General features: G+C 40.3%; 1 protein-coding gene across 5 annotated transcripts in view; it reads left to right on the top strand.

Annotated features, from left to right (window-relative positions):
• Ift80 (intraflagellar transport 80) overlaps positions 1 to 20,056 on the top strand; it is a 115,567-nt gene that overhangs the window by 18,304 nt on the left and 77,207 nt on the right. For 3 of the 5 annotated variants that reach the window (XM_052731976.1, XM_052731977.1, XM_052731975.1), the window contains 4 exons: positions 1,063 to 1,282; positions 4,420 to 4,530; positions 7,099 to 7,167; positions 19,883 to 19,992. In XM_052731976.1, coding sequence (XP_052587936.1) covers positions 1,063 to 1,282; positions 4,420 to 4,530; positions 7,099 to 7,167; positions 19,883 to 19,992 — 510 coding nt within the window. The remainder of the gene's footprint in view (positions 1 to 1,062; positions 1,283 to 4,419; positions 4,531 to 7,098; positions 7,168 to 19,882; positions 19,993 to 20,056) is intronic. The other 2 variants (XM_052731978.1, XM_052731979.1) reach the window with 1 other exon arrangement.

The raw sequence follows: 20,056 nt of genomic DNA, 5'->3' as shown, positions 1-20,056 counted from the left end.
TACACGTTAGATAAATCTAAAACAATTTAAAATTATAGCAATATATGCATTCTAATAAATAATAAGCTATATACATAAATATATGTATCTTTAGTCCCTCTTTCTTCCTGCCTATCTCACAACATCCTTTTCTACCTGTTGACTTTTTACCTTTTTATTTTATTTTTATTATTATTATTATTATTATTTTTTGGTGTTTTCGAGACAGGGTTTCTCTTTGTGGTTTTGGTGCCTGTCCTGGATCTCGCTCTGTAGACCAGGCTGGCCTTGAACTCACAGAGATCCACCTGGCTCTGCCTCCTGAGTGCTGAAATTAAAGGCATGCACCACCACTGCCCGGCCTGACTTTTTACTTTTTTACATACTGATTTTGAGTGTTTGTTTGTATCTTTTGACCATGCTTAAGGAATATTTTCTATGACAAATTTTGATTTTGAGTGTTTATATCTTTTGACCATGCTTAAGGAATATTTTTATGACAAATTTTATTTCCTCTCTGTCTGGTTTTCTTTGATTTCTATCCTTACAACTATTTGGAAGACATTTTCCTTTTTTTTTTTTTTTTTTTTTTTTTGGTTTTTCAAGACAGGGTTTCTCTGTGTAGCTTTGTGCCTTTTCCTGGAACTCACTTGGTAGCCCAGGCTGGCCTCGAACTCACAGAGATCCGCCTGGCTCTGCCTCCCGAGTGCTGGGATTAAAGGCGTGTGCCACCACCGCCCAGCTGACATTTTCCTTTTTATGAAAAAAAAAAATATTAAAAGTCACACAATGAACTGGGTAGTAGTAGCTCAAGCCTTAAACCCCGGCGCTCAGGAGGCAGAGGCAGACGATCTCTGAGTTCGAGGCCAGCCTGGTCTATGGAGTGAGTTCCAGGAGAGCCAAGGCTACACAGAGAAACCCTGTCTCAGAAAGAAAAAAAGAAAAAGCCAAACAATGAAAAAAATACAATTTAGAAGCTTGAAAACATTTGGCTAATTTCCTTTTCATGACCCACATCTTGAATGATTTTCAAGACTTACACCCTAAGTCTGTGCCTTATGTCTCCTTAACGTAACGCCACATCAGGAGTTAGTGAGCTGTGTGGGTTGGACGACTGCCGAGGAGCTGTACTCCTGCAGTGATGATCACCAGATAGTGAAGTGGAACTTGCTAACCAGTGAGACCAGTCTAATAGTAAAGCTGCCTGATGACATCTACCCCATAGATCTTCACTGGTTTCCCAAAAGTTTAGGCATGAAGAAACAGACTCAGGCAGAAAGCTTTGTCCTCACAAGTTCCGATGGTAAGTTTTGTTTGTTTGTTTTATGTGCATTGGTATTTTGCCTGCCTGTATGTCTGTGTGAGGGTGTTTGGATCCTGGAGTTACAGACAGTTGTGAGCTGCCATGTGGGTGCTGGGAATTGAACCTGGGCCCTCTGGAAGAGCGGTCGGTGCTCTTAACCACTGAGTCATCTCTCCAGCTCGTTGATGGTAAGTTTTCAATGAATGTCCTATGCACATCTATGTATTGAAAATACAGTATAGGATTATGATTTGTGCCTGGAGTTGTTTTACAAAACTGCTATTTGTTGTGGATACTGTCAGCTGCACATTTTATTTTCCTGTATGACCTTGGTGATTTTGAAGGATTCAGGCCTGTTATTTTATAGAAAGCCCCTTAACCTGTCTTTTTCACTGTTTCTTTATGATTTGATTTGGCTTACACAGTTTTTAGTGGGAATGCTAGGAGACTCATGGTGTTGATTTGACACATTATTGTGATGTTAATGCCTTACCTGACAGCAACTGCTTTGTAAGCCAATCTACCATGATGTTACTATTTTCTCCCCAACTTTTCGATTTGGTTTACTTTATGAGTGTTTTGCCTACATGTGTGTATGTACGTGCACCACATGTATGCTTGGTGCTTGCAGAGGTTAGACAAGGTGTCCGATGCCCGGGAACTGGAGTTATGGATGGTTGTGAACCATCATGAGGGTATATTGAGAAGGGAAGCTGGTTCTCTGCAAGAGCAACAAGTACTCTTAACCACTAAGCCATCTCTAGCCTCTATTTTCTCCATTTTAATAACTTGTTTATGAAAACATATTTTGAGACTATAAAAAGGTATTCTGTTGCTTAGATTTCCTCCCATTTCTAAAAATCGACTGATGATTCTTGGCTAGATCATTTATTCCCAGAGAAGCTGCCAAATGATAGCTCTTCTGTCTCTCTAATCCTATCCCATGTTAAACATTGGTATTCTGCTTCAAGGAGAAACTTTCTGTCTCATGCCATTGCCTTACTTGGTTTAATATTCGGTTAGCCTCACAGATTTGATTTGATTTCATAAATATTCTGTTACTATAATGTCTTAGTCTTGATTTGGAAACTGTCCCATATTTGGCCACTGGGAGCCCCATCAGTGGACCCAGGTACATTGATTTTTGTTTTTGTACATGTGTTCATCATTTCTTGAGCACTTCCTTACCAACACAAGATGTCCCAAACTAATCTGTAGTTCTTAGTCCCATTTTCTAATTCAGCCATTTTCCAAATCAGGCCTGATTTTAGATGGTGAATGATATTTAAGAGCCAAGATAGGGACACTGCTAGCAGTATTCGTTCTAATGGGGTGTGTCTACTCTTCAGACTCTTCATCAAACAGAACTAAGACACGGGATTACAAATGCATACTTAAAAAATTAGGGCCGCCGTTCAGATGGTTCGGTGGGTAAAGGCTGCCAAGCCTGATGGTCTGAGTTGAATCACTAGAAAGCCATTGTGGGAAGGAGAGACTGACTTCTGCAAGTTGTCCTCTGACCTCTACGTGCGTTCTTCGGTACATGCATGTCCCTTCCCCCAATAAATAAATGCATGTAAAAATTATTTTTAGATGCATGTCAGTAGCCAGTTCTCTACCACTAAACCTTGAATATATTTTGGTAATACCAATTCTAATTCAATACCACAGGCTTATTTTAGTTTTTCTTTTTCTGATACTTGGAAACAATGAGGAACTATGGTTATCACTATCAATATATACACTCATTTGTTTAATTCTATAATATATAATTTTTAAAACTAATAACTCAGACTAGATGACTGTAAAAATTAACCTGTTTAGTATTTGTTTGCTATTATTTTTCTCTTTAGTTCTGTCTTCCCCTCCCCTCTCCTCTCCTTTTCTGTTTCTTCTCCCTGTCAACCCACCCCACAAGAGTCTCACTATGTATCCCAGGCTACCCTTGAACTCACTGTATAACTCAGGCTGTTCTGGAATTCACTATCCTTCTGCCTCTGCTTCTTATGTGCTGACATTACAGATGTGTCCCAGTCTGTGGACATTTGTGGGCATTTGTGATCTTTAAAAATGTGTTTTACATCTTTCAAATGTATATAACTATCTTCTCATTTCTAATTAATTTGGATTACTCCAAAAAGTTAAGATTAATTAAGATTAATTTACTTTTTATTTAATAAGAGATGGTTTTTGTTATGCAGAGCTTAAGTATGTTTTTAAATCCAAATCACCTAATTTTTTTGCTTATTAAATGAAATATACTATACTACATGGGAGATTTTTTTGCATCTTTTTTATTAGACTTGTATTCCTTAAGATTAAGAATTGTGACGTTATTTGCTCTTAAGCCTCTAGTGCCTAATAACTAGTTGTTAGTTAATCATTGCTAATTAATCTAGTAGTAGGAACTCTGTTGTTGTTTGTTTTTGCTCTTTTGGTCTTTTTAGGGGCCTACTACCCAGCTCCCAAATAAATCACTCACAGAGGCTTTTTTTTTTTTTTTTTTTTTTTTTGTTTTGTTTTGTTTTTCGAGACAGGGTTTCTCTGTGTAGCTTTGCGCCTTTCCTGGTACTCGCTTTGGAGACCAGGCTGGCCTCGAACTCACAGAGATCCACCTGGCTCTGCCTCCCGAGTGCTGGGATTAAAGGCGTGCGCCACCACCGCCCGGCGAGGCTTATTTTTAATTATGACTGTCTGGCCTTAGCTTGGCTTGTTTCTTGCTAGGTTTCCTTAACTTATCCCATCTACTTTTTGCCTCTGGGCTTTTCCCATTCTCTATTTTTATATACTTTTCTTTCTTATTCCATTGCTGGTTGTGTAGCTGGGTGGCTGGCTCCTGGAATCCTCCTCCTTCTCTGGTTACTCCTTTTTTTCTTCTCCCAGATTTCTCCTTCTATAGATCCTCTCTGCCTGCCAGCCCTGCCTATCCTTTCCCCTGCCTTGCCATTGGCCGTTTAGCTCTTTATTAGACCATCAGGTGTTTTAGACAGGCACAGTAACACAGCTTCACAGAGTTAAACAAATGCAACATAAACAAAAGTAACCCACCTTAAAATAATATTTCCCAACAGAATTCAATAAGTATTTTAGTATAAATTAATTTAATAAAATAGATTCTGACAAATCATTTCTTTTAGGTAAGTTTCATCTGATTTCCAAGTTAGGAAGAGTCGAAAAAAGTGTAGAAGCCCACTGTGGAGCTGTGCTTGCAGGAAGATGGAACTATGAGGGGACCGCATTAGTGACAGGTAAGTTCTCGGTAGATTTGCCTCTTTGCTGTGCTGGGATCAAAACCAGGGCCCTTCACACGTTAGGGAAGTTATCTACCTCTGAGCTCCAAAATGACATTTTAAATGAATTTGTAAAGAAGAAGTTTCAAAGGAATACTTTTCATTGTTCTCATTTCATTTCTGTGCTGTGATAAAATATTGTGACCAGAAACAACATCTGGGCAGGGAGGGCTTGGCTGAGCTACAAGTCCAGGTTATAGTCTGCTTTTGTGGGGAAGGCAAGGCAGGAACTCAGTAAATTCTACCCATGATCAAGAGCAGAGAGATAACAAACACTTGACCAGCTGTTTTTGCTGTTAGTAGTTCTGGGCCCGCGATGAAGTGGGCCCACAATGGGCTGGGTCTTCCCACACCAATTCCAATCAAGATAATCCCCCTGGACATGTCTCCTGGCCAACTTGAGCTAGATAATTTCTCAATTGAGATGCTTCTCAAAGGTGGCTCTAGAGGAGGCAAGTTGACATTTAAAACTAACCATCACATTCATTTAGCAGTAGTATATTTCACTACCTAGTAACAAATAACTGATTGTCACAGTACCAGTCTAGACTGCTGTGTAGATGGTATCATTGAGAATATTTTAGTTTTTTCTTTGTTTTCTTTCTTGAGACAGAGTCTTGATATGTAGTACAGGCTGACCTGGTATTCATTTTGTAGGTTAGTCTGGTCTCATATTAGCAATCCTCCTGCCTCAGCCTTGTGAATGCTGGAGCTACAGGACAGTGCCACTCTGTCCATTCCTTGAGTATCATATTGTTACTTTTATTTGTGACTTTTGGAGAATGTTCTATCAAAGAAGGCTTTTAGAACGATCCACACCAGTCGTGGTGGCTCATGCCTTTAATCCTAGCACTCAGGGGGCAGAGGAAGCTGGATTTCTGAGTTCGAGGCCAGTCTGATCTACAAAGTGAGTTCCAGGACAGCAGCCAGGGTTGCATAGTGAGACCCTGTCTCGAAAAACTAAGGGGAAAAAAAAATGATCAAGTCCCTAGAGTAGGTAAAAGTTACAACTTTAAAGAAATTCCAAAGTTGATGATATTCTCATATAACTTAGCTTTATCTCTCTTCCATCCCAGCCCTCCTCCAGGTAGGACTACTGTATTTGCTGTATTAGTCACAGATTGCTGCATAATGAGTTAGCTCAATACTTAAACAATAAACATCGAATATGTGGCTATTTCTGTAGGTCTGGGAGCAGCTTTCGTGGGTGGGGATTTCTGGCTTAGTGTGTCACGAGGTTCCTTCAAGTTGTAACATGTGGCTGCCGTCATAGGAAGGCTTGACTGCGCTGGAAAGTCCAGTTCCGGCTTGGCTCACACACATGGGTGCTGGCAGGAGGCCTTTGTTCTTCTCTGGCTTTGGCAGGAGACCTTAATTTCTTGCCACATAGGCGATTCCATAGGGCTGATGGAGTGTTTTTATGACATGGCATCTGGCTTCCTAGGGATCCAAAAAATAGCAGGTTAGAAGCCACAGTATCTTTTCTGACTCACCCTCAGAAATTATACTCTGCCATTTCTCTCCCACTCTGTTCTTTAAAAGCGAGTCACTAAGTACAGACCACACTGAAGGAGAGCGGGGAAAAGCTGCACCCTTGAAGAGAGGAGTGGCAAGGACTCTGTGCAGATGTTTGTAATCTATCCCTTAGGCCTTCTCTAGGACGATTTTAGAAAAATTTATTATTATTATTATTTTAGTCACATGTCCTCTGTCCCACCTGTCCCTTTAACTTCTTCTTTCATGGCTTCTTTTTCAGTATATAAATGTTTTTAGATGTGAATTATTTTAAAACTTAGGCAGGAAATATAAATCCCAGGCTGGAATGGAGCCAACTATGTATAAGCTTCCAGGTCTGATCACTAGCACCACAGAAATAAAATGTAATAACTAAGTGAATAAAAACAAAAATCCTGCCGGGTGTAGTGATGCACACCTTTAATCCCAGCACTTGGGAACAGAGGCAGGTAGATCTCTGTGAGTTGGAGACCAGACTGGTCTACATAGTGAGTTTCAGGACAGCTAGAGCTACATAGTGAGACCCTGCCTTGAAAAAACTCAAAAAACAAACAAAACCCAAAACAAAACCAGCCAACCAAACATAAATCCCTTTCTTAAATGACTCTCTGTAGCTCCAGGCTTTTTTTTTTTTTCCATTTTCAGCTAAGATGGTCATCAGTGGATTTCGTTATTTGACCCATTTCTTCTCCTGCTCCCTGGTGGTCAACTGCGGTAGCTATTACCCTGAGAATACTTTCCTTAGAATTCTAAGTGGAGTTATAGTGACCATGGAAGTAGTGACATATTCCTAAATTTTAAGGCAAAAATAAAATTTTGGCAATGGAAGTTAGCTTATGTTAATGAAAGTTTTTTCATGTAATTTCTATTTAAATCTACTGTTGAAACATACTCTGTTATACTTAGAATTAATTGTATCTGAATTTTAAAAATATAGATGTCTATTTATATATGCAAGTGTAAATTTGAGATTATTTTCTACAGAGAAAAAATTTTTTTTTTCCTGCACAGTTGGAGAAGATGGACAGGTGAAAATCTGGTCAAAGACGGGGATGCTCAGGTCAACATTAGCTCAGCAAGGTATGCTTTGCAACTGGTTTTTTAATTCCTAAGATTGGACAACACACATGTCTCAACATTTTCTTTTAATAAATCTATTATAGGGCTAGAGAGATGGCTCAGAATTTAAGAGCACTTATTGCTCTTGCAGAAGACCTGGGTTCAATTCCCAGCACCCACATGGCAGCTCACAACAGTCTGTAACTCCAGTTCCAGGGAATCTGACACCCTTGTATGATTTCTGAGTGCACCAGACATGCATATGGTGCACATACATACATGTAGGCAAAATTCTCAGACATTTACAATGATAAAAAAATAAATCTAAAAAAAAAGATTTTCTTAAAAAAGAATCTATTATAGTGGTTGAAATTGACTTTGGTCACATTCAAAACCTGAATTCTCTTACTTCTATTTGGACTTAGGAACATTTTTTCCAAAGACTTATTTATTTTATGTATGTGAATGTTTTGCTTGTGTCTGTGCACCACATGCATGCCTGGTGCCTGCGTGGGTCAGAAGAGGGTAAGGGTGTCAGATACCCTGGAACCAGAGTTTCGAGTGGTTGTGAACTACCTTGTGGGTGCTGGGACTTGAACCTGGTTCCTCTGCAAGAGCAACAAATGCTCATAATGGCCGAGCAATCTCTCCATCCCCTATACTTTTTTGTTATTATTACATTTATGTATTCATTTATTTGTGGGGTCACATGTCTTCACCCAGAAAGGTACACATGTGGAGATTACAGGTCAATTTGTGGGAGTTAGTTTTCTCATTCCACCATGTGGATTCCAGGGATGGGACTCAGGTCACAGGCTTGGTGGCAAGCATCTTATCCTGTTGAGTCATCTCGTTGGCCCTATACCTTTTTTCACTTTCTGTGATGCCTGGTGAACCATGGTAATATTATTTAAATTAAGATATATTTTAAAAGCCAGGCATGAGGGTGGTGGGGCTGGAGAGATGGCTCAGAGCTTAAGAGCACTGGCTGTTCTTCCAGAGGTCCCATGTTCAATTCCCAGCAACCACATGGTGGCTCACAACCATCTGTAATGAGATCTGGTGCCCTCTTCTGGCATGCAAGCATACATGTAGGCAGAACACTGAATACATAATAAATAAATAAGTCTTTGAAAAAAAAAAAGCCAGGCATGGTATGGTGGACACCTTTAATCTCAGCATTCTGGATGTAGAAGGAGGTGGGTCTCTGTGAGTTCAAAGTCAGTCCGGTCTACACATTGAGTTCCTGGATATCCAGAGCTACATTATTGACAGACAGGCTTTTTCTTTATGTTAGTGAAGCTATATAAGGGCAATTGTAGGCTAAATATTCTTTTTAAATGATTCTGAAATAGAGCATTTTGCACATAAAGTATGTCTGGGTGTCTAATTAAAACAGTCTAGCTGGGCATGGTGGTACATGTCTGTAATCCTAACACTTAAGAGATAAAGGAATGAGGATTGGGATTTTGAGGCCATCTTGGAAGATATAGCAAGACATTTCTCAAAAACAACTCATTGGTAGAATACTTTCATAGTATGCAGGAGGTCTTGGGTTCAATCCATGGTACTGGAAAGAATGAAAACCATGTAAGAGAAAATATTAAATGTGTGGAGTAGTGGACCATGTTTGTAATGTTAGTACTTGGATCCTGAGGCATGAGGATGCCCAGCAGTTCGAGGTTTGTTCTACAGAGCCAATTCCTATCTAGCCTGGCTATACTGTCTCAAAACAACAACAACAAAATCCCAATACTTTGATAATATTAGCTCTCCTTGTAAATTACGTTGAACTTTGATTTCTGTCCTACTAAAAGGGAATCGACACAGTGATGAGTGAAAGTAGGTAACTGACACTGTTTAAAGGAGTAGCTCAGTGCTGTGTGTGGGGAAGGGAGAGGCAGCAAATCAGTGTGGTGGCCATTCCTGGTGAGGTGTCAGTTACATCTCAATTCTTAGAGCAGTAGAGCAGGTTGATGATGTAGAACACAAAGCGGTCTTATGTTTACCTAAGCATGTATGAGCAGATCTGTAGACAGGCTGCCAAAACACTTGCAGATGATTGTTTGGAATTATATTATAAAGATATAGTATGAAGCATCTGTAACCAATTCCACTTTAAAAATGGTGTTTACTTTTAGACTAATGTTAAAGTTACATTTGTTCAGTTATTTGTTAAGCAAATGTTAACAGAAATGACCAGAAATGCTAAGTACTCTTTTTCTTCTGAGGTAAAATTTGTTTCTACCCATAATCTTTTAAGTAATGTTCATCGATGAGTATAGAAACTTTTAGAATTCTTAGGAACAGTCATAGGTATATTTCATGTTTTAAAGTTGATTAATTGTTACTTTAGTAGTAAAATGATGAAATGTATCTTTAGAAAGTAAGTCTTACTTTAGTGGGAACAATGGTTTTCTTTTGGCTTTATACATTTACAAAGGCTCCAGGCCCTTGTAACTTGTAGGCAAGTGTTACTACCACGCTACCTATAGCTCCAGGCCCCACAGATTTCTTCTACCATGCCATCAACAATCAGAAGAGGGTGTCAGATCCCTTGGAACTGGGGTTAACAAATGGTTGTGAGCCACCATGTGGGTACAGGGAGCCAAATCCAGGTCCTCTGCAAGAGCAGCAACTGCTCTTAGCCACTGAGCCATTTCTCCAGCCCCTTCCTGGTTGTTTTCTTTGCCACATACTACCCTTGGGTCTCTTATTTCAGACTTTCCAAGTCTAAAGTAGAGTCCTGGAATAAGTTGCTTAATACTAACATTATTCATTAGAGAGTAGTGATATAGTGCTATTTAGCTGTTCTGTGCTGTGCTTTGTATGTTAGGGATCTAGAAACCGACCTACTGCCTAGTTCACAAACAAAGAAATGTTTTAAATTTGTAATGATATTATTCATCAGCATTCTAAATAGCATTAATTTCCTTGGTAGAAAAGTGACTTTGAAAGCCGGATGGTGGCAGAGGCAGAGGCAGGCGGATTTCTGAGTTTGAGGCTAGCCTGGTCTACGGAGCAAGTTCCAGGACCGTTAGGGCTACACAGAGAAACCCTGTTGGCAACGACGACTTTGAAACTGTTAATCATTTTTACCTTATTGAATCTTATTCTCATTAAAGGTTTATAGTCATTATGAAATTGATAAATAATATTGTTTTATTTTCCTATTTCAGTTATCCTGTTAATATTTCAGTTGAATAATCTGCTTTTTAAAAAAAATTAATACTACAAAACCGTGCATTTAATTCTTGAGTTTTTAATTACTGGTGTACTTTTCTAGCAAGGCAGACTTTTCTTCTTTCGTCTCTGGAAAATCATTAGAGAAGTTAACTTGTCCTAATGACCTATTTCAGAAGGAACAGGTCCTGATGATTGATAAAGTGAGTTAGAAACCAGATTTGAGAGCAGTTGTAAATCTAGACTACTTGAAGGCTAGGTGCTAATGTCTTAAACCAGAAAGCTAGGCAAGTCAGCCTCCTTTACAGGGTCTGGAAGTTTGATACAAAAATATGTCAAATCCAAATTACTCCAAAACTCGGAATTCTATGAACAGTGTTGAGAGTACCCTTGTTATTTTGTCTACACATTTATGTTAATTATATTTCTTTTGTTGAAAAGTTTATTCTCTGGCATATACACACACACACATATACATGCATATATATATATATGTATATTACACTTACTTGTTTAGTGTATGTGTATGTGTGTGGGTGAATGCATGCCATGGCACACATGTGGAGGTCAGAGTGCCACAGGTCCTCAGGCCTTAGTAGACACCCCCAGACCTTAGCACAACCAATGCCATATTAGAAGCACCATTCAGGCCTTGAAACCCAGCATGTAGGCTGCAGCACCTGCCAAGACAGGAGCAAAGGCTCAGTCAGTGATTCCAGGAAAGTCCCCAAATGTTGTTGTTTTTTACTCTCTGGGCTCTTTTGGCTCTTTTGAGAGGCCCGCCACCCAGCTCCCAAATAAATTATACACGGAGGCTTATTCTTACTTATAAATGCCCGGCCTTAACTTGGCTTATTTCTAGCCAGCTTTTCTTAACTTTAAATTATCCCATCTACCTTTTGCCTCTGGGCTTTTTCCTTTTCTGACTTCTGTAATCTTTCTTTCACTCTTACTCCATGACTGGCTGTGTGGTTATGTGGCTGGCCCCTGGCGTCCTCCTCCTTCCTCTCTCATTCCTTCTCTTTTCTCCTCCCAGATTTCTCCTTCTATTTATTCTGATGCCAGCTGCCTTGCTATTGGCTGTTCAGCTCTTTATTAGACCATCAGGTGTTTTAGACAGGCACAGTAACACAGCTTCACAGAGTTAAACAAATGCAACATAAACAAAAGTAACACACCTTAAAATTATATTCTACAACACCCAAATGTACTAACTCTGCTTTTTTGGGCTTCTGTAGTTCCACTTCTTATTAACTGAAATGTAACAACCAGGATGTGGTTTTTGTGCATAAAAGACAGAATTGGGGGGTTCGGGGCTGCATGATTTGGGCAAGCTTCCCCATGTAGTCACCAGCCGGCAATAAAGACTTCTCTTTGGCTTTAAGAGTGTCCATGTGGCCATCTCTGGTGTGCTAACCTCACAAGAGGACAACTTAAGAAGTTGATTCTTCCCTTCAGTCATATGGGTCCTGGGGATCAAACTCAGGTCATCAGGCTTGGCAGTATGTGCATTTCCCTGCTGAGCCTTCTTGTTGGCCCTTACATTTATTGTTGATGAAGGGAAATTAGTTCCTGAATTCATTTTTCTTTCTTTCTTTCTTTCTTTCTTTCTTTCTTTCTTTCTTTCTTTCTTTCTTTCTTTCTTTCTTTCTTTTTTTTTTTTGAGTCAGGGTCTCTAGCCCTGGCTGTGCTTGAACTCGCAGAGATCCTCCTGACTCTGACTCTGGAATATAGGGATTAAAAGTGCATGACACCAAAGCTGGTCCTGTTTTCATTTGTTGACTATTAGAGCTTTTTATGTAGAAAGTTTATGACTACTAGATTTTTACATAGAAAACGATAGTCATAACTCTCTTTTTGAATATTAAAGATGAATCCTAACTTGAGTGGGATGCAGTTTGACTTGGCTTAGAAATGATTCTTAGTGGTGCCTATGAGGAGTTATCATCCTTATTTGAGAAAAATATGTAAGTTGTACATAATTATACTAAGTGCTATCTGTGTTATATTGTCTATTTTGATTATGGATTGAGATGTTCAAGTAAAGATGTAAGGACATTTCTTCCTGTTTTCAAACAGAAGTGGAATAATAAAAGGTGGAACTGTATATGGTGAAATTAGGAAGATATCTTTGGGGCCAGTGGAAATGTGATGAAGATCAGAAGTAAAGGCTAAAATTTAACTTGGGAGCAAGGTACAAGATGAAAGTGAAGTTCTGAGGAAATTGGGAGATAAGTCAGGATAGAAACTGAAGAAACAAATGCTTTTATTTAAGCTCCCCCCCCCCCCCCCCATCCAGTGACATATATAAACAAGAAGTTGCTTTTTTGGAATGAGTCCCACTTGATTATCTGTAGTTAGTACATGTCTTCTATAAGTAGAATGAAAGGAAAAATTATTACTATTTTTGATAGGATCTCACACAGTGACCCCAGCTTGTTTGAATGCACTGTGGAGCAGCCCTGCTTCACTTCTCCAGTGCTGGCATTGCAGGCGTGGTGCTGGCATTGCCAGTGTGGTGCTGGCATTGCTGGTGTGGTGCTGGCATTGCAGGTGTGGTGCTGGCATTGCAGGTGTGGCCACTGTTGTTCAGCTGGCATTGCAGGTGTGGCCGCTGTTGTCCAGCTGGTATTGCAGGTGTGGCCACTGTTGTTCAGCTGGCATTGCAGGTGTGGCCGCTGTTGTCCAGCTGGTATTGCAGGTGTGGCCGCTGTTGTCCAGCTGGCATTGCAGGTGTGGCCGCTGTTGTCCAGCTGGCATTGCAGGTGTGGCCGCTGTTGTCCAGCTGGTATTGCAGGTGTGGCCGCTGTTGTCCAGCTGGCATTGCAGGTGTGGCCGCTGTTGTCCAGCTGGCATTGCAGGTGTGGCCGCTGTTGTCCAGCAGTGCTGGCTGGTATTGCAGGTGTGGCCGCTGTTGTCCAGCAGTGCTGGCTGGTATTGCAGGTGTGGCCGCTGTTGTCCAGCAGTGCTGGCTGGTATTGCAGGTGTGGCCGCTGTTGTCCAGCAGTGCTGGCTGGTATTGCAGGTGTGGCCGCTGTTGTCCAGCAGTGCTGGCTGGTATTGCAGGTGTGGCCACTGTTGTCCAGCAGTGCTGGCTGGTATTGCAGGTGTGGCCGCTGTTGTCCAGCTGGCAATTAATTCTTGAGTGCTCACTGCAGTGAGCAGCAAAGGAAGCTGCTGATCGATTACTGTATTCCAGAGCCATTGCTAGTAGTTAATAGTGGTTAACAGATGTTGTTTATTTAGAGCTAGACTTCATTCTAAGTGTTTCCACCCACTCTATAGATCCACATTGCATCACATTAGTAGTGAGCATTTTGTTTCTAATACATCCTTTAGTAACAGAAAAACAACACTTTTAGGTGATGCTGTTATGGTATGAATGTGAAAAACATAGTACATTTGACCAGGTACTTCCTTAAAACAATCCAAATACACTTTTCTTGACTCTTCTGTGGTTTAAAATGCTTTCAACGGGTTGAAAGAATTTAGATAATTTGTTTTACAGAGAGATAAGGGTCTGACATTTAACACAACCCCAGGTGCGTGTGGTTTCTTAAAAAATGTCAAAAAGATCACATGACTTTAGTGTGCCAAGTCAGAAAAACAAGATCTTCTTGAATGTTTTAACTGAAATGGAGCATAAATAAAAATTTCCTATATAAAAAGCCAGAAATCATTATAAAATGATTGTGTTTCTATTTTTGTTAATGATAAAATTATATATTTATATAATTGTATATAATTTACTATTATATATAGTTATATAATTTACTAAATTCTTATTTTAGAATAATTCAGTCTGGAGTCTAGAGGTCTTGTTTTTCTACTTTGCAAAATGAAGTACAGCACTAGGGATGGTTAGTGCTTTCTTTGTTTGTGTTTTCTTGATCTAGAGCCCTGGCTGGCCCAGACTTGCTGTCTAGTTCAGGCTGGCCTTGAACTTGGAGTAGTCCTCTTGCTGTGGCCTCTGAAGTGCTAGGATCACACATATGCACTACCATGCTTGACTGATTCTTGCTTTAACACATATGTTTTAAACAGCAGTGTAAATATTATGAATTTGTCTCAAATGCTAGTAGAGAGATTCATCATAAAAGAAACCATTTTCTTTGTGAAGCTGTTTATCTTCCTGAATAAATGATCTCCATCCAAAGCACCCGGATGGAAAGTTCCTGAATACCAGATTGAAGGAATGTGCTTTAAACACTTGTAACAAAGAAACTGCTTGTTTCGCTTTCTAAGCTTACTTTGTTTTTATTCTATAAGTCATATGTTTCTGAAACACTGTTATTACTTTAAAAACTGTATAGGCGGGAAATCTATTGTCTCCTTATCCTAACATGATAGATAAGTATTCTGAAGGAAGGTTTGAAAACAAGGCAGTGGTGACCCAGGCAGCTTCAGAGGGCCTCAATTCAGATGCTAAAGTGAAGAGGATGAAAACATCCCTGGCTCCTCATCCTACACCCCAGCTGTGCCTTTGACCACAACTGAAGGCCTCAAGTCACATCCTGTGTAACTCAATGGGAGCGCTGCTTACAGAATTGTTTCCTTGGGGCAGGTGTTCATTATCGGTTAGTATATAACTCAGCAAAGTGTACTTTGACTGAGTGTTGTGAATATTTGATAACTTACAAATTAAAATATGTTAATTTCTCTTTTCCATAAAAATGTAACTATAATCATGGAAATTAGAAATCACATACCAGTTTACTATAATCCTAACTACGTTATTTTTTAATTTAAAAATTTTGAGAATTTTTTACATGAGTACACTGTATTTCTTCCCCTCTCCTTCTACCCTCTCCTCCTCCTGTGCCTCCCCACCTTGAGGTCATGACCTGTTCTAGAATTATTGTTAGTTTTGTTTTGTTATGTTTTGTTTGAAACAAGGTCTCCCTGTGTACCATTGGTTGGCATTGAACTCGATATGTAGATCAAGCTGGTCTTGAACTCACAGAGAACTGCCAAAGTGCTGGAAATAAAAGTATATATCACCACTACACCTGACACTATTGTTGTGTGTGTATAAAACAACCTACTGTTGTTGTGTGTGTACACAATCTACTAAGTCCGGTTAGTATTGCCAGTATGCACATGTATTTAGGGCTGACCACTCAAGGTTGTATAACCCATCAAGAGGGCTTGTCCCTGCAGAAAATATATTTTTCTCTCAGCAGCCATTGACTGCCTTGTAGCTCTTGTAGGGGTGGAATGTCATCTATATTGGCATGCTTAGGCAACCATATTGCAGAGATTTCATGGGCGCAGTCATGTCTAGAAGACAATTTCTTCCATCAAGTGTCCTGTTTCTCTGGCTCTTACAATCTTTCTACCTCTTCTTTTCTAATTTCCCCTCAGCCGTCATCTTAGGGTTTCTATTTCTGTGATGAAACACCAACTAAAAAGCAAGTTGGGGGCCGGGCGGTGGTGGCGCACGCCTTTAATCCCAGCACTCGGGAGGCAGAGCCAGGCGGATCTCTGTGAGTTCGAGGCCAGCCTGGGCTACCAAGTGAGTCCCAGGAAAGGCGCAAAGCTGCACAGAGAAACCCTGTCTCGAAAAAACAAAAAAAAAAAAAAAAAAAAAAGCAAGTTGGGGAGGAAAAGCTTTATTTGACAGCTCTGTTCATCCAAGGAAGCCAGGACAGCAACTCAAGCAGGGGCAGGAGCTGATGAAGAGGCCATGGGGGGACGCTGCTTACTGGCTTGCTCAGCCTGCTTTCTTATAGAAGTCAGGACCACTAGCCCAGGGATGGCATCACCCATCATGGGCTGGGTCCTCCCCCATCAATCACAAATTAAGGAAATTTATTTGGTCTTTCTTTTAGGCTTGCCTCCAGCCCACTGAGGCATCCTCCTCTCTGAGGGCTCTAGCTTGTGTTAAGTTGACATAAACTAGCCAGGATAGCTGTAGTGTAGGAACTCTGCTGTCAGTGTACCAACTGGGGCCTGGCACCCCATGCTTCTTTATTCTCTGCATTTTGACCATCTGTGGCTCTCTGTGGTAGCTTTCATCTGCAGAAAGAAGCTTCTTTGATGAGGGCTGAGAGCTGCACTTAGCTGGCTGGTACTGCTAACTAAATACCTTCTAACTAAATCCCTGGCTGTTCTCCCCGCTTCCAATCCTTTCGGTTTATGTTTTCTAGGGAGTTTATTAGAGTTGAAGATTGTGTTTAATTTTTTTTTTTTGGTTTTTTTTTGGGGGTGTCTTGTTTTGTTTTATTTTTGAGGTGGGGTCTCAGTCTTAGCCTAGCCTGGCTTGGACTACATTGCTAGTACTGTGTAGTCCAAGCTAACAGTCCTGCTGTGACTCTCCTGCCTCAACCTCCCAAATGCTGTATTATAGGCATTAGTCCGTCCAGCCTGGCTGGGAATTTACTTTTGAATGGAAGGCAAGCTCCAGGGTACTCTTAGAGAATATTTGTAAGTACAGAGGAGGAGGAGGAGGAGGAGGAGGAGGAGGAGGAGGAGGAGAAGGACCTTTGAGTTGGATCACCTCCTTGGGCTGAGTTTTATGGGTTGCTGCAATACAGATAAAGCCCAGAGGCTGTTTCTTAAATAGGATGATTAGAGCCTTTATAACATTAAATGTAAGCTGTAGAAGCCAACCTGAAGAGTTTGTATGGACAGGTGTAAACTAGACTATCCAACCTCCATCAACCACTGAGACTTGCTCACTTATGCACTTATTTGGGGAAAATGAACAAAATAGTATATATTTGTCTTAGTTGATTATAGCATGTTGAATTTTGTTTCTAAATAAAATCATGATGGGTGGTTTTGATGCTTGCCTTTAATCCTAGCACTAGAGAGACAGAGGCAAGTGAATCTCCATGAGTTCGAGGCCAGCCTAGTATTTAAAGTGAATTCCAAGACAGCCAGGGCTGGCTACAAAGAAACCCTGTCTTGAAAAACCAGGAAAAAAAAGTAATTAAATCGTATTGATTGCCTGAATCATCAAATTCAGATCTTATTTTCCTGGGAATCTCAACTTCTTGAACATTCATTCACTCATTTCTTCATAGAAGCCATTTGCTGTATCAGTCTGACCCTAGTTTTCAAAGGCTTGGCTTTATAACTAGAAATGGGTTAATGTGTTATAGATTAATTATAAAACCTTGATACACTTTTCTAATGAATAGGTAGCTAGGCCAAGGCAAGAGGATTACGGATTATTTATTACTATATAAACAATGCTTTCAATAGATTTTATATCTATGTATACGTATATAGATATCTCGTGTGTGTGTGTGTGTGTGTGTGTGTGTGTGTGTGTGTGTGTGTGTGTGTGTGTGATAAAGTCTTGCTATGTACCCTAGACTGGCCGATAACTATGTAGCCCAGCATAACCTACAATTGTAATCTTCCTGTCTCAGCCTTCTGAGTGCTGAGATTATAGGCACGTACCACTTACTTGGCTATTTTACTCAGCTTTTAAAGTGAAGGTCACATAAAGCATAGATTTCTAGAAGATATTAGGTAGCGCAGGTAGTGATCAAGTTAAGAATACTGTCCTTGCCAAGCATAGCGATGCATGCGCATCTCTGATCGTAGTGCCTGGGGTACAAATGAGGCAGGATCAGGAGTCTGAGGCCAGCCTGGCTATATGGCAAGATTCTGTGTAAAGAAAAAAGCGGGGTAGGGCAGAGAGATGGCTCAGTGGTTAAGAGCACTAGCTGCTCTTCCAGAGGACCCAGTTTCTGTTCCCAGCACCCGCACGGTGGCTCGTAACTGTCTGTAACTCCAGTTCCAGGGAACCTGACACCCTCTTCTAACCTCCATGGGTACCAGGCATGCACAGGGTGCACAGACATAAACATGCAGGCAAAACACTTACACATAAAATAAATGCATCTTTTTTTTAAAAATTAAGATGCCCTTAAATGTAACTGAGTTAAAAAAAGAATACTATGTAAATTCCTGTCAGAAACTAAAATCCGTATCAAATTTAATGTGGCTTGTGGTAGATATATTTGTCAGACTCTGTTATTGTGAGAGAACATTGTCATGAACAAGGGAGGAAGGCTTTCTTTGTACTCACAATTGCAGAAGTTTGGGCCATCTAGACCTCGACAACATGGAGAAGCAGGGTAGTTCACAGTATGACAGTGAGGAAGTGGAGACAAGAGGGTGGGGCTCAAGGGCCCAGGGCTGTGCTTCCTTTAGCTGGGTCCTCCCTCCTCAAGTGTCCAGAATCTCCTCCACTAGTGCTACCAGCTGAGGCCCAGCCCTCAGTGGTGAGCATTTCACATTCAGACCGTAAGAGTAAGGAAACTTGTCCTTGGCTCTGTTTGCGGTACACTGCTATCCTTGTTATCGGCGCCATCCGATAAACAGCAAACCCTCCTCCAGGAATCTGAAATGTAAGAAATCACAGGGAGATGCTGCATTTGGTAAAGTGCTGGCCACACAGGGGAAGAAGACCTGAATTCTTATTTTTAGCACCCACACAGGAAAGCTGGGTGTAGTGGTGCTCACCTGTAATCCCATCCCTGTGGAGGCCTCTGCCCAGGAGGATCCATGGCACTTTTGGGCCAGCCAGTCTAGCCGATTGATGAGCTCTAGGTTCAGTGAAAGACCGAATGAACTTTAGTCTTAGAAAACACGGTGGAGAATGATAGCAGTAAACACCTAGTGTATATAAGAATAAACCAGCCCAATGTGACGGTGCATGCTTTTAATCCCAGCTCTCCGGAGGCAGAGGTAGGAGGATCTCTATGAGTTCAAGGCTGGCCTAGTCTATGTAGGAAGTTTAGGACAGCCAGGGGTACACAGAGAAAAAAAAAACACACACACACACACACACATATACATATATATATAATGTTACATATATAATGATATATAGAATATATATAGTGTTTATATAGATATATAATGAGTGTGTGTGTATAAATTATACATTTACCTCATACATCGAGATAGTTTCAGCTCCATTGGCTATTAATGGGAGGTGAAGAACAATGAATTTTATAAGACCTTTATCCTAGATTTAAATAGCATAGTATCTAGAATGTCTGAAAAATGTTGTATTTTCTCAGCAAGATCCAAACTGGTTGAAAGATATTATGCCATTGGTAAGGTGGGGCACACTTGTAATCCCAGTGGAAAAGTCGGGAAGGAAGTTCGTGAGGCCAGTCTGGGCTACACAGTAGGCTCATTTCTCAAAAAAAAAAAAAAAAAAAAAAAAAAAAAAAAAAAAAAAAAAAAGTAAAACATACAAATACAAAATATAGCGGGTTGGTGACTCACAGTAAATTTTTAATATTTTTATTTTGAAATATTATTAGATCAGTTTGTGTTTCAGTCTCAGACTATTCTCCAATATGAAAGGATTACTGAGGGGAAATGGAAATAACACACAGATGATTTATTCATCTCATTTAGCTCAGACTGGCCTTGAATTTAGGATTACCCTGCCTCAGCCTCCCTAGTATTCAGATTGCGGTCCTCTGCCACCATGCCAAGATTTTGATCCTCTTAACATTACTCTTTTTTTTTTAAAGTCATGAAAATGTACATTTATCATTTTCCCCTTTCTTTTTTACAGGAATACCAGTGTATTCAGTAGCATGGGGCCCTGATTCAGAAAAGGTTCTTTATACAGCAGGCAAACAGCTCATCATTAAACCTCTTCAACCAAATGCTAAAGTTTTACAGGTATACCTCAGGCCTTTTTAAGTTGCTATCTAGCTCTGTGTCACTATGAAGCTGGGTGGTCCTT

Source organism: Peromyscus californicus, unplaced genomic scaffold, assembly GCF_007827085.1.
Source record: "Peromyscus californicus insignis strain IS unplaced genomic scaffold, ASM782708v3 Scaffold_9__1_contigs__length_137607984, whole genome shotgun sequence".
Lineage (NCBI taxonomy): Eukaryota > Metazoa > Chordata > Mammalia > Rodentia > Cricetidae > Peromyscus > Peromyscus californicus.
This window is presented reverse-complemented; position numbering and strand designations above follow the sequence as displayed.